Source organism: Dendrobates tinctorius, unplaced genomic scaffold (assembly GCF_039654945.1).
Source record: "Dendrobates tinctorius isolate UK_male_01 unplaced genomic scaffold, ASM3965494v1 ptg000020l, whole genome shotgun sequence".
NCBI lineage: Eukaryota > Metazoa > Chordata > Amphibia > Anura > Dendrobatidae > Dendrobates > Dendrobates tinctorius.
The window spans coordinates 36,355,547-36,369,920 of record NW_027361688.1 but is presented as its reverse complement, the minus strand read 5'-3'; the positions used below and the strand labels follow the sequence as shown (position 1 = coordinate 36,369,920).

General features: G+C 47.4%; 1 protein-coding gene across 7 annotated transcripts in view; it reads left to right on the top strand.

The window, feature by feature from the left end:
• The window catches only part of HMGXB3 (HMG-box containing 3), a 100,687-nt gene that overhangs the window by 24,666 nt on the left and 61,647 nt on the right, over positions 1-14,374 (top strand). For 3 of the 7 annotated variants that reach the window (XM_073568001.1, XM_073567998.1, XM_073567996.1), the window contains exons 7-11: positions 177-529; positions 1,843-2,000; positions 3,589-3,686; positions 12,852-12,947; positions 13,742-13,888. In XM_073568001.1, the coding sequence (XP_073424102.1) occupies positions 177-529; positions 1,843-2,000; positions 3,589-3,686; positions 12,852-12,947; positions 13,742-13,888 (852 nt within the window). The remainder of the gene's footprint in view (positions 1-176; positions 530-1,842; positions 2,001-3,588; positions 3,687-12,851; positions 12,948-13,741; positions 13,889-14,374) is intronic. The other 4 variants (XM_073567999.1, XM_073567997.1, XM_073568000.1 and 1 more) reach the window with 2 other exon arrangements.

The following is a 14,374-nucleotide window of genomic DNA, read 5'->3' as shown; positions in this document are numbered from 1 at the left end:
TGTAATGGTACCCTAAGCAAGGTAACATATATCCACTGGATTGTTGAGAACTGCTAGATCATTGACAGTCTTCCACTAATTGCCAAAACTGACTTGTGTCCCCCGCTTTCTCTCCTAATCATCTCCCTAATCAGAATATTCACATAAATATAAGTAATTGGACTTTAATTTGTGAGTTATTGCAGGGGAAACTATCAAAAGAAAAGGGTCCTGTCTCAGCACATGCTGCTGCACCGCCATCCAACAGACGGGATGACCGGTCCACCATCACTGCAAGTGAGTCAAAGGCAACGGAGAAGGAGAATACAGAGGCAGTCAGTCATATTCTACAAGCTGCCACGCTAGCCCAGACTGACGACTGGGAAGAGGTGATCGTCTCAGACGCTCATTTCATAGCAGAAGACAATGATGAGACACAAGGGACGGAGCAGGCAGAGTGTCCGCAGGCGGCGAAGATTGATGCCGACAGGACCGAGAAACCACCTACGTCTGGACGAGCTAAAGGGTCATCACAAGCCTCTTCTTCAAAGTGAGTGCTTTTTTTTTATGCACATTGCCTCTACAAAGAGGAAGAGGTCTTGAACTCTATAGCGCCACCTGTTGGAAGCAGCGATCCTACAAGTCACAATCGACCCTTTAACAAGTCTTGCAATATGACTTTGGATTAAAGCCAAAATAGAATCTCAATTTGCAGACACTGTGTTTCAGGGTGTTGCCCCTCATCAGTGCGTAGTATGAGAACTGATTTGCCTAGGTGATAGTTGACTGAGTTTAAGGAGTATCGTTTCTCCTTGTGGAGACTGACAAGCTAAGCCTGGCATGTCAGACTGAGGAGACTTATAAGCCATGAATGCTACAATTTGCATAGGCGAAGCATGCACTGCTTATAAGTCTCCTCACTCTGACATGCAAGGCTTGGCTTGCCACTCTCCACAAGCAGAAACAATACTCCTTATAAAAAAAAAAGGTGTTTAAGACTGAAAAAAGTAAAAACGCTTCTATATCTGGACTCTGGCTCTGGACTGAGGTCTAATGGGTAACGTTTCTCCTTGTGGAGAGTGACATACCGGCTCTGGCATGCCAAGATTAGGAGGCTTATTTGCCGTGCAATGATCCTCTGAGAAATTTAATATTCAAACTGCCTCTTGTTTTTTATTTCATCCTTGAGCTGTGCTCTTATTATAAGGAATAGGAAATAAATAGATAACCGTTGCTGCGGACACTGCTCGTCCTATCAGAATGCATAGGTAACAACAGCCATGTCTATAGAGTCACCCAGGCTTCATAGAAATGCATGGATCCTGCCAACTGGTCCTGATTTTCCGCTGATCTTTGTGGCCCAACCTGAGATTCCTGCAATCCCTGATGTAGGACTGGAAGCAATATTCCAGAAAGTTATTATGGTGTTAGATTTAAGGGGTGTTCCAGTTTCAGAAAATGTTTGTCCTCCTGACTGCAGATTGTAACAAACAAATAAACAACCATGTACTTGACTCACCATCCCCAGGTCCAGTGCGGAGTCTCTACCTCTGCTCTCGGGGTCTGTTATTGACTGCAGCTCTGACGTCGTGTTAACAGCATTGCAGCCATTCAGTGATTGGCTGTAGTGCTCTCGACGTGACGTCAGCACTCCAGACAAAGACCGACATCGGGAACAGCAGGGGAGCCTCTGCACTGGACCCAGGAAAGGTGAAATAAGCCAGGTTTTTTTTTTTTTTTTTTTTCAACAAACTGCATCTGGGCGACAGGTTTTCCAAAACTGCAAAACCCCTTTAACACTACAGGTTTGGATTAATATTTACTTTTTTTTATATTGTTCTGCTTTTTTTCTTATTATTATAGGACATCTTCATCAGCCCCTAAAGCAGACACAAAATGTGCAGCTAAACCACTTGCGGCCGCGTCCAAGCCTATAAGAGCGATACTCCCAGCCCCGGCCAGTGCGACCAGAGGAATCACCATGGAGGGTGCAGGCAACACATTGACCATTTTAAAACCTGGTAATGAGCAACCGCAGTCTTTTACTTACAGTTAAAAGCTCTTGTTTTTCCTGATATTATTCTGTTTTAACATTTTAAAGGGGTGTTCCATAAAATAAGGAAATAAGAGCGATGTACTGCTGCATTTCCCGGCTTCTCTAGACTTGCTCCTCTGTTGGAAGTAATAATGTACTATCCATACATTCTGGCTACGGGATAAAATGACTTGGAAGTGGATTTGTCCCTTGAATCTGCAGGCGATCCGTGATCACAACGGTCCAATAGATAAATGTGGTCACCAGGAGCAACGTTTAAGGGGCATGTCTGGTTTCTATACTATGGGGGGCAGCAATAGCGCCACTAGTGTTCCGATCATTCCTCGGGACGAATCCCATGCACCCAGGTGCTCCACTCAGCATGGCTGCTAGATGCAGGCGATTCGTCCCAAGGAACAATCGGAACGCTGGTGTCGCTATTGCTGACCCCCATGGTTACCTGTGTCCCCCTAATGAAGGCTCCAAGAAGAAGATTTTTTTACTGAGTACCTAAAATCCTTCTTTAACTCACTAGAAACCAGACGTACCCCTTAAACATTGCTCCTGATGACCACATTTCTCTAAAGTGGTTACTGGAAAGGTCAGAGACAGAAGGATTCATTCTTCAAGAATTTACATTTTTTTTATACAGAGCGCTTAGCGTTGGCGCTGAACAATTTGCATGACCCACGTCAGTGATGTGTGGCTGTAGGACGGGAGCCACGAGAACCGCCTCCTACCTTCCGACATACATGGCTCTTCTTTTGATTGGCCAACCTAGAACGATGTCACATGTTCATCTCGCAACGTTCATCTCGCAACGATCATCTCGCGCCTGATCAGCTAATCAAAAGAAGAGCTGCAGATAAGTGGCGGTTCTCAGGGCTCCCGTCCTGCGGCCTAAGATTACTGTCATGGACATTGGCCCTAAGCCTGTGGATCGATTCACACCAATGCTACTACGGTAGCTATTACTGGCGCCCTACTGCAGGTATAGATTATGTGGAGCTTGTGGCAGTCTGTATGTAGGGGATCATTAGTGTAGTCCAAACTGCTGAAAACTGCAGCTATTGCTCCGCTGAGAACGGGTGAGCAATGACCATTTGGAGCTACACTTAGTAAGTTATTTTTTAATTTTATTTTTTAAAAATTGAATATGCAAATTGTCAGAGTGAGGATACTTATAAGCCATGCGTGCTCCTCTTGGAAATTAAATATTTAAAATGACTTAGGAGAAAAGCCAATACAGAATGTCAATTTGCAGAAACCGTGTTTCGGGGTGTTGCTCTTCATCAGTGCAAAGTATGAGATCTGATTTGGCTAGATGAGAGTGGACTGTGGTGAAAGGAGTATTGTTTCTCCTTATGGAGAATGACAAGCTATGCCGGGCATGTCAGGGTGAGGAGACTTTTATAAGCCATGCATGCTACAATTAGCAAATGGAATGCATGGCTTATAAGTCTCCTCACTCGTGACACGCCAGGCTTGGCTTACCACTCTCCACAAGGAGAAACAATACCCCTTATAACAAAGTGGAAATGACAATGAAAAAAGTAAAAACTCTTCTCTTGCAGATACTCACAACCTTATCTCGTCCACCGGGCTAAAGGCCAGTACATTGAAGCAGCTGGGGCAAGTGGTTTTACAGCAGCCAGTGACTCAGGACATCACGGTAAATATACATATACGTGTTTCGTCAGGGGGGATTATTTCTTTGCAGAAATGTCATATTGTAGCTGAGGAAGGTGGACGCAAGCTGATCACTCTCGCCTCTGTTACTGCAGCCGTGTATGTTTAACATTGAGACGCTGCGGTGTTTATGATAAAACCTACTGTAAAGCGCCAGTAGGACTAGGTTGACAAGTACAAGGAGCTGGTCCTCGTGGTTATGTATAACCTTGGAAAGACCAAGGGAAGTGGGTCTGGAAGAAGCCGTACCTCTTAGTCATAATAGGCGCATCGTCCTCGGCCGGCGTTTTAGCTTCTGATCCCGTCAGTCATGGATATGTTAGGTCTTTGATTTGTAGCAAGCTAGTGAATAATATACACAAAAACAAAACTAATCCACTTTATTTAAACAGGTTAAAAAAGAACCAAATGGATCTTAGTGAAAGTGCACGTGAGACAAAGACAAACAAAATCGCATCTGTGACAACCAGGCCACCAAATTTCACAAAGCTATAAGGCTTATTATTCTACTGACAGTACCTGGAGATATATTCCTCCCTTACATAGGGCTGACTTTAAGAACCGTTGGTGCCTAGCAAAGCATTCACCTTATTCATAATTCATTGGAGGCACTCTCCTAAATGAATGCTTAAAAAAGTCTGTTATACAGCATTTAATCAGTGGAGTTTCTGAGTACCATTTCATACCCTTATGCTCAGGAATGGCAGGCATTAAATGGTATTCAGAAACTCTGCTGATGAACTGGATATAGCGAAACGCGTCGGGAGGGAAAAGGGGGTATTAGATGTGAGGAGGGTCCCAGTGCTGCTGCACCAAATCCCTCCATGACCTATGCTGTTTTTTGTGAGTCATGTAATTTATTTATAAGGATGTTGTGTGCTCATACTGAGAAATGAGCTATATGACTTATTCATCATCATGTACGTTCTGATTTGCTTCATATGCCACCTATTCTATGCTGCTATTTAGTCTGATACCTGTATGCATTCATTTACTGCAGGGTCAACCTATGTGTTGTTCCTAAGCAATAATGCTATATAACATAGACTTTTTCTAAGCATTCATTCAGGAGAGTGCCTCCAATGAATTATGCCACTTATTCTATGCTCCTATTTAGTCTGATACCTGTATGCATTCATTTACTGCAGAGTCAACCTACGTGTTCCTAAGCAATAATGCTATATAACAGACTTTTTTAAGCATTCATCTAGGAGAGTGCCTCCAATGAATTATGAATAAGGTGAATGCTTTGCTAGGCACCAACGGTTCTTAAAGGGAATCTGTCACCCATTTTTAGTGATATCATGTAAAGATAATCACCCAGTTGTGCGTCCCATAAGGATTCAATTAGGACTTTTTATTCCCCCTGACCCCGCACCTTTGACGCATAAATACCTTTTTATCTTGGTGGAGATGTATGGAAATCGCCCCGGTCTGATGGGCGGGGCTTATTCGCCTTCTCCCCCCCCCCTTCGGCTTGCTGAACGTAATCTTCATCTGTGAATGTCACAGATACCATAGTTTTCTGCGCTTGCGCATTGAAAAGGCCTTCGGCGCTTGCGCAGTATGCTTTGCCCAACTGTGAGCAAAGCATATAATCGGTACTGCGCATGCGCCGGTATTTTTCAGCGCGGTCCATGCCCCAGAAGTGTGTCCTGCATGTGAAGACTTCCGGGGCATAGACCGCGCTGAAAAATACTGGCACATGCGCAGTACCGTTTATATGCTTTGCCCACAGTTGGGGCCTTTTCAATGCGCAAGCGCGGAAAACTACGGCATCTGTGATATTCACAGATGAAGATTACGTTCAGCAAGCCGAGGAGGGGGGGGGGGGCGAATAAGCCACACCCATTGGTCCGGACTGCAGCGATTTCCATACATCTTCACCAAGATAAAAAAGGTATTTATGCGGGGTTGGGGGGAATCAAAAGTCCTAATAGAATCCTTATGGGACGCACAATTGGGTGATATCTTTACATGATATCACTAAAAATGGGTGACAGATTCCCTTTAAAGTTAGCCCTATGTAAGGGAGGAACACAAGATATATCTCCTGGTACTGTCAGTAGAATAATAAGCCTTATAGCTTTTTGAAATTTGGTGGCCTGGTTGTCGCAGATGCAATTTTGTTTGTCTTTCTTTGTCTCACGTGCACTTACTCTGTCGCCTAATTGGGGGACACAGAACCGTGGGTGTTATGCTGCTGTCCACTAGGAGGCCACACTATGCATAATCTGAAAAAGATTAACTTTGGCTCCTCCTCTGCAGTATACACCCCTGGACGGCGTCAGCCTTCTCCAGTTTTTGCTTAGTGTCGCAAGGAGGCACACCTAAGATTTTTTTCTCTCATCCGTTTTATTTCCTTAATTTTTTCAACGGATTACAGATGAAGAAAAGCGGGTCTCCAAGTGAGACTCCCGGCATGGCTCCCTCCTCGGTCCCCTATTAAGGGGTACCCGGTTGAGGTCGAGATGGCTCTTCCCCATGTCGCTCCTTCCCCAGTCCCTCGGGTACTGGTTCGAAGTCGAGGCCCCCCCCCCTCCTTCCCCAGTTCCTTGTGCTGTGGGTTGAGGTCGAGGGTAGGACGAAGCCCCCTGACGGTGACAGCAGCACCCTCCCTAATCCCCCTCTGGGGGCATTAGGTTGAGACACCGTAGGTAGGGCCTGTACCAGGCACCATTCGGCCACTTACATGTCCAGGGACCCCAGCCCAGCTGCGGGCTCCTGTTTGGACCGGGGGAGGTGCAGGCAGGCTGGCACTTGTCAGAGACAGGGCTCCCTGCGCCCCTGTCTCTGCGGCAGCACCAGCTGCATAGCGCCTCAAAGGGACCCCCACAGAGCCCAGGTGGCGCTCATGTCCCAACCGCTAGCCTACCGTTTAATCCGGGGGGGGTCTGGTTGGAATTCGACCCTCCCCCGGACAACCGCGCCGTCCTGGATCCCTTTTGGGCATGAGCTATCAAATTTAGGCCGCGGCTTCGGCCTAGCCGAAGTTGCCGCCTTATTCACGGCCCCCCCCCCCCCTCCCCCCCGAATGACGAAAAATGACACTGCAGTGTCATAGAAGGGGCGGATCGAGACAGGAAGGGCGCGCTTTTACATAGCTCCGCACGCCCTTTTCAGCTCTCCGCCCCCTTCCCCCTCCACCTCAGAATCCGGTGGCCATCTTGCTGCACCTGAAGAAACTGAAGGCAGCACAGCGGTCTCTGGGGGGCACAGGACGTGGGATTTATCAGCGCTGGACCTAGGGGGAACACCGGTGGGGTAAGATCACAGCTGGGTTCTCTGTACTCAGCTGTGAGTTCCGGTAACCTATAATGCTCCCCTACTTCTCCTTTCCTCTGCGTAGATACCCCTGTAGGGCCTCTGCGAATAGGTATCATGTCGGGCTCAAGGAAAAGGACCAGGCAAGACTGCTTTTACGCAGTCTGCACAGCCTGCAAGGCCACTCCCCAGCGGCAGCACGTACCCGCACTGCCGGGACTGTACCCAAAAAACAGGATCAGAACCCCAAGAAGTCCCTACCAACGCTTCTGCGGCCGCTACTGCGCCGGAATGGGCGGCTAAGATGTCGCAGTCTATGACATAGTCTATAGATTACCTGACCTCCACACTACTGCAGGCTCTGCAGAGTCATGTTTCGGCTATGAACGTTACCCAGCAAAGGGACGTCCAGTCTCAGGAACAGGCCGCTTCCGACAGTTCGATACGTAAACGGACCCACAGGTCGCGTTCATCTGCGTCCTCACATAGCACTAGGTCTTCCCCCTCCAGGGAGAGGCACAGTGGCTACAGGTCACCGAGACCGTCCCCTGATAGAGAAAGACAATGTGGATCTCCACAACGATCCCAGACCACAGAACACCTCCGCCCTAGTTCGCTAGGGAGCTCCTTAGCGATGCGCAAGACTCAGAGGGCATATGTGACTCCAACTCAGATAACGAAAAAGAGAACGCTCTGCTCCCTTGTCCCCCTAGCAATACTGTGCTAGTTGAGGATATAATCTCTTCCATCCTTCGGGTGCTGGACATTTCTGATCCAACCCCTGAAGTACCAGAACACAAGATTTCCTTTGAAAGTGTTCAGAAACCATCTAAGGTCTTTCCTAATCACCCGGAATTTCAAAAAATACTTTCTAAGCATTTTTCGCAGCCTGAGAAAAAATTCGCCAATCACAAATACCTGGAGGCAAAGTACCCCTTCCCACAGAAGGACACTAAGGATTGGACAGATCCGCCTGAAGTGGATCCTCCAGACTCTAGGCTGGCAGCACAAACGCTTCTCTCGCTGCTGGACAGCTCAACCCTCAAGGACGCAGCAGACAAACAGGTAGAACGCATGGCTCGTTCAATCTTCGAGGTGGCTCTTTGGCTCCCGCATTTGCTTCAGTTTGGGCAGCCAAGGCCATTATGGCCTGGGCTGATCTATTACAACAGGGCCTCCAAGCTTCAAATCCTCAGCTGGCGGACCAGGCGATGCAAATTGCAGTAGTGGCAGATTACATGGTCCATGCAGCGTTGGATTCTGCAAGGCAAGAGGGGTAGCGGGAATAGCATCAAACGCCATCACAATCCGGCGTATTCTCTGGCTAAGAGAATGGAAGGCGGATACGGCCTCAAAAAAGTCCCTAACAAATCTCCCGTACTTCAGTGGCCGTCTTTTCGGTGAAAAGCTGGATACAATGATATCCAATGCTACCGGGGGTAAAAGTACTTCCCACCCTCAGCTAAAACCAAAACGCACGTTTAAAAGACGTAATCAATCTCGTTTCCGATCCTTTCGGAATTCTTCAGGCTGGTCCGTCTCGCGCCCGGCACAAAATCGTAACCGTTCCCCTCGCAGGGACAACACACGGGCGGCACAGAGGCCGGACAGAAACTGGCAGTCAAAGGCAAGCCAGGCAAAATCCAAGGGAGGGAAAGCTCAGACTTTTCCTTCATCATGACTCATGCCCTCCGGAAAACATCCCACTTGTAGGCGGACGACTGCTACTCTTTCAGCAGGTCTGGCTGCCTATTACAGAAGACAGGTGGGTCAAGGAAATAGTGTCTTCAGGATACAAGATCGAGTTTACTACCAGCCCACCGCACAGGTTTTTTCTCTCTGTCCCTCCAAAACCTCCACTCAAAGCTCGAGCCTTCCATCAAGCGGTTTCATCCCTCCTGCAAGCAGGAGTCATAATACCGGTTCCAGCAGACGAGCGCTTCCGAGGGTTCTACTCCAACCTGTTCGTGGTGCCCAAGAAGGGAGGCAGCGTCCGACCCATACTAGACCTCAAGCAATTCAACAAGTATGTTCGAGTTCGTCACTTTCGCATGGAATCCCTCCGGTCAATCGTTGCGTCCATGGAGAAAGGAGAATATCTCGCCTCCATAGACATACAGGACGCATACCTGCATATACCGATTGCTCCCGCCCATCAGAGATTTCTCACATTCGCAATCAACCAAGACCATTACCAGTTTGTGGCCCTCCCGTTCGGTCTCGCCATGGCTCCCAGAACATTTACAAAGGTCATGGCAGCTACCATGGACGTTCTGCACTCCAGAGGCATAGTAGTCGTTCCATACCTGGACGACCTTCTCATCAAGGCCCCCACCTTCAAGGACTGCGAGGTCAACGTCTCAATCACGATCAACACTCTGAGTCGCCTGGGATGGTTAGTCAATTTACAGAAGTCCTCGAGTACCCCGAGTCAGTCTCTGACCTTCCTGGGGATGCTATTCGACACCTCCAGGGGTCTGGTGATCCTCCCCAGGGACAAGGCACTGGCCCTCCGTTTGGGAGTTCACACTCTCCTCCGCAGTTTTCCCCGATCTCTCCGCTATGCCATGAGGGTACTGGGCAGGGTGGCAGCGGCAATGGAGGCGGTACCATTTGCCCAGTTTCACCTCAGACCCCTTCAACTGGCCATCCTCAAGTCCTGGGACAGGAATCCGTTTCTGGTTATCAGCGAAAACCAGGAGGTCCCTGCACTGGTGGCTCCAGCCAACCTCGCTTGCAAGGGGAAAATCCTTTCTCTCCGGTCACTGGAAGGTTTTGACCACCGACGCAAGCCTTACGGGTTGGGGCGCGGTACACCTACATCACAGAGCACAAGGCAAGTGGTCACCAATGTAAGCGACCATGCCCATCAACATCCTGGAAATTCGGGCCATCTTCCTGGCATTGAAAGCCTTCCATCACTTGCTAGCAGACTCTCATATCAGAGTACAGTCGGACAATGCCACGGCGGTGGCATACGTGAACCATCAAGGCGGCACCCGCAGCATCCAGGTGATGAACGAAGTAACATGTATCTTACACTGGGCGGAGGATGCGAGGTCGGTACTCTCTGCGGTCCACATTCCGGGTGTGGACAACTGGGAATCCGACTATCTCAGCCGTCAAGGAATGGACTCGGGGGAGTGGTCTCTCCATCCCGAAGTTTTCCGTCAGATCTGCCATTGTTGGGGGGACCCCGGACGTGGATCTGATGGAATCCCATCTCAATGCCAAGGTTCCCAGTTTCATGGCCAGGACGCGCGATCCGCGGTCGCTCGGAGCAGATGCCCTGGTTCAGGACTGGACCCAGTTCCAGCTTCTGTACATTTTTCCACCCCTCCCCCTGATTTCCAGAGACCTGAGGAAGATCAAACAAGAGGGTGTTCCCACCATCCTGATCGCTCCAGACTGGCCCAGGCATACATGGTACGCCGACGTCGTGCAACTCACAGCAGACGCTCCCTGGCGTCTCCCCACACATCCCGACCTTCTGTCACAAGGCCCGTTCTTCCACCAGAACTCAGGGGCTCTCAATTTGACGGCGTGGCCATTGAGACCTGGGTTTTGACCCAAGCAGGTTTTTCACTGGACGTTGTTTAAACCATGATCAGGGCTCAACAGCCAACTTCAGCCAAGATTTACTATTGTACCTGGAAGGCTTTCTTCACATGATGCGAATCTTGTTGGCACATCCCACTCCCCTACTCTCTTCCAAAGGTCTTCGGTTTCCTTCAGTCAGGCCTGGATGCCAGGCTATCCCTGGGCTCACTTAAGAGCCAGGTGTCAGCGCTTTCAGTGCTCTTTCAGAGGCGTATTGCTAACAAGCCGCAAGTGAAGACTTTTCTCAAAGGGTTTTCCCGATTGGTTTCCCCCTACAAACATCCGTTGGAGACGTGGGACCTCAACCTGGTCTTGACAGCACTACAGACACCTCCTTTTCAACCCCTTAAGGAGGTCTCACTCCGCTTTCTATCACAGAAAGTGGTTTTCCTCGCTACACAGGGTGTCTGAACTTTCAGCTCTTTCCTGCAGACAACCCTTCCTGGTTTTCCATCAGGACAAGGTAGTTCTCCGTACAGTCCCATCCTTCCTTCCGAAGGTTGTATCCAGCTTCCACCTCAATGAGGAAATATCACTACCATCGCTTTGCCCGGTTCCTGTTCATAGAGTGGAGAAGGCTCTGCATATGCTTGACCTTGTCAGGGCATTGCGTATTTACGTGTCTAGGACTGCTCCCTTCCGGAAGTCTGATTCACTTTTCCTTCTTCCAGAAGTCGTTCGCAAGGGCCTACCGGCTTCCAAAGCCAACCCTTGCTAGGTGGATCAAGTCCACCATACAAGAGGCTTACCACTTTGTCAATTCTCCTCTTTCGGCCGGTATCACGGCTAACTCTACGCGGGCGGTAAGGGCCTGTTGGGCCATTCGGCATCAAGCCTCGGCACATCAAGTGTGTAAGGCAGCCACTTGGACTAGCCTGCACACATTTACAAAACACTACAGAGTGCATACCCAGTCCTCAGCGGATGCGAGCCTGGGTAGACGGGTCCTGCAAGCGGCAGTACCCCAAATTTAGGAAACTGTCAGTACAATATTCGTCCACTGCTTCCCACCCAGGGACTGCTTTGGAACGTCCCACGGTTCTGTGTCCCCCAATTAGGCGACAAGGAGTAAAGGAGATTTTTGTGTACTCACCGTAAAATCTCTTTCTCTTAGCCTTTAATTGGGGGACACAGCTCCCACCCTGTTGCCCTTGCGGGCCGTGGTTACGGTTGGGTTCTCATATTGTTTGAGCTCGTTTATAGTAGCCTTCTTACAGGCATGGTTATGTTTCTGGTATATTCCTCCTAATGCTTTTGCACAAAACTGGAGAAGGCTGACGCCGTCCATGGGTGTATACTGCAGAGGAGGAGCCAAAGTTAATCTTTTTCAGATTATGCATAGTGTCGCCTCCTAGTGGACAGCAGCATAACACCCACGGTTCTGTGTCCCCCAATTAAAGGCTAAGAGAAAGAGATTTTAAGGTGAGTACACAAAAATCTCCTTTTTACTAAGAACCTCTTGGTTCTTTTTTAACCCGTTTAAATAAAGTGGATTAGTTTTATTTTTGTGTTTATTATTCACTAGCTTGCTACAAATCATTTATCTTTTTGGCTGGTACGTCACATGCTTTTTCATGACATGATAGATCTTTGTATCATAGATGGCCTCATGCAGGAAACCCCTCGACGATGATGACCATATGCCTTACGAGGTCATATGGAAAGAGATTGTATTCAGGAAATGTCTGAGGTATCTGTGCCGAAGACTAAAGTGTTTCTTTGTGACAACGTTGGGAGGTCCTCTATTGTGTGCAAATTGGACATCACCTTTGGGTGGGTTAAGTACCCAAAATACATTAGATGAAAGTTTGCCAAGCTCATTGATTTCCACAGGATCTGCTGACCATCTAATGTGTATGGGGGGCTTTTTGACATGGGGATCTGGCCACTAGAATTTCAGCAGATTATCCTTTTGTTCGGCAGAGAGGTAAGACTCCTTTGGCAGCAGCATGCTCGTAGAGGAAATAGGAGCCCTCGGCTCACCGCGGTCCTGTGTATGGGGGCAATAGGAGAGACAGCTGTCTGCCAAACCAAATAATAAAGTGCAATGGATGCAGCAATAATAATGGAGCTTTTTGTAGTTGATTATCCCCCTTATAGTAACTTCCAGTCTTAAGTCACTCTATTTTATCAGAAAAAATGCTCTAAAAGAAATGATTTGTTGCATTAATGTTTTCTCTTTTACCACTTTGTATAATTTTTCCTTTTTTTATAGTATGTTGTTATTATTATTATTATTAGTATTATTATTATGCTTTCATTTTTGCTTGTTCCTTATTGTCAGGTAAGAACGGACCTACAGGCACCTGTACCCCAGCCACAGATAAAAGTGGTGACCGACTCCTTCCCACCATATAAATATAGCTGCCCGGTGGCCCTGGTAGGTGTATATCACTTATACACAGCCTTCATCTTCAAAAGATAAGAGCCTGTACAAGTAAAAATGTTCCTGTTAGGGTTAACACATTGCGTATTTGATGCAGAATTTTGGTTTGAAATCTGCATTAAAATTCTGCAACTAAATAAAGTACAATGTAAATGTGCGGTATTAAACCCCTCCTGAAATAGGATAATTTCTATGTCGCGTGCAGGTTTATGGAGCCAAACCAATATCTGAACTTGCTCAGCACATGTCGATTCGCTGGCTGTTTTACCCTGCTGGCATCTGCTTCTAACAGCAGCAAACGGAGCTTGCTCTGATTGTTGCTGTTTAATCATTTCTAATGCTGCTATTGATCCCTGACATTCCAGTAATTTCAGTTTCAGGTGCATGTTAATGGAGCGGACCCAAGAGCTGAGCTCACTCAATGCAGGGTGGTTTGCTGGCTGTTTTACCAAGCTGGCATCTGCTTCATACCACAGCGACCGGAGGTAGCTTTTAAACAGTTCCTGTATGCAGGGTGCTGATGAGTTTTCATACAAACCAGTGAAATTCAGACATGATGCAGATTTCTGAATTGAGCTTCATCCATTGCAATGAGGTATTCATAAGACGCAAGGATTGAAGGTCATTTCCATGTAAAATTAAAAAAAACAAAAAAAAAACGTGAAGACTGATAAATATTAGACAATTTATTTTCCTTCTATACTTTGCCAAGTTGTTCAAAATCCCATGGCAGGCCACAATTAGAAGGAAAATTACATGACAACTTCCATTCTGTCTTCTTTTTTCAGGACCTGGGCTTAGCTACACAGCGGGGGAGAGGAAAGTGTAAAAATCTTTTCTGCAATTTCATGTATACCAACAGACATAAGCCGAAAACCTGTCCTAACTGTGGATTCAGTCTATCAAAGGACAAAGCAGAGAAAGAAACTATAGCTGTGAGTCTTTATACACGATTTCCAAATAAATGTCATGTCTTGTTTACTAGAGATCACCTAAATATACACTTTTATGGGACTCCGACATATAAAAAGTCGGATTAGTCACAGTTCTTCAGCTGAAACCCCACCGAATCCCAAGTCGGTCCCATTCTTGGCCACATTCGACTTGAGAACTTGATCTCAACCTCAAGATTTGTTGTCAGACAGCTATATTATCTCATTGGTTGAAAAATCTGTACGGCGACCTTTATATAGTCCCTAGCTGCAGCCGTCATCTGTATACTGACATACAATATATTTAAATGTTTTGCAGATCAGTCTTGACCGCATTGTGATAGGACAAGTAGTATTTAGTTAAGCCCCCAATCAGATATAAGTGTTCTTTTGTACGCAAAGATCAAAAAATATGTAGTGGGTACTGATTATCTTTGTGGGGACTTTCTTCTGATGTGTGAGTCTTATAGGCCAGGCAATGCTTCCTGG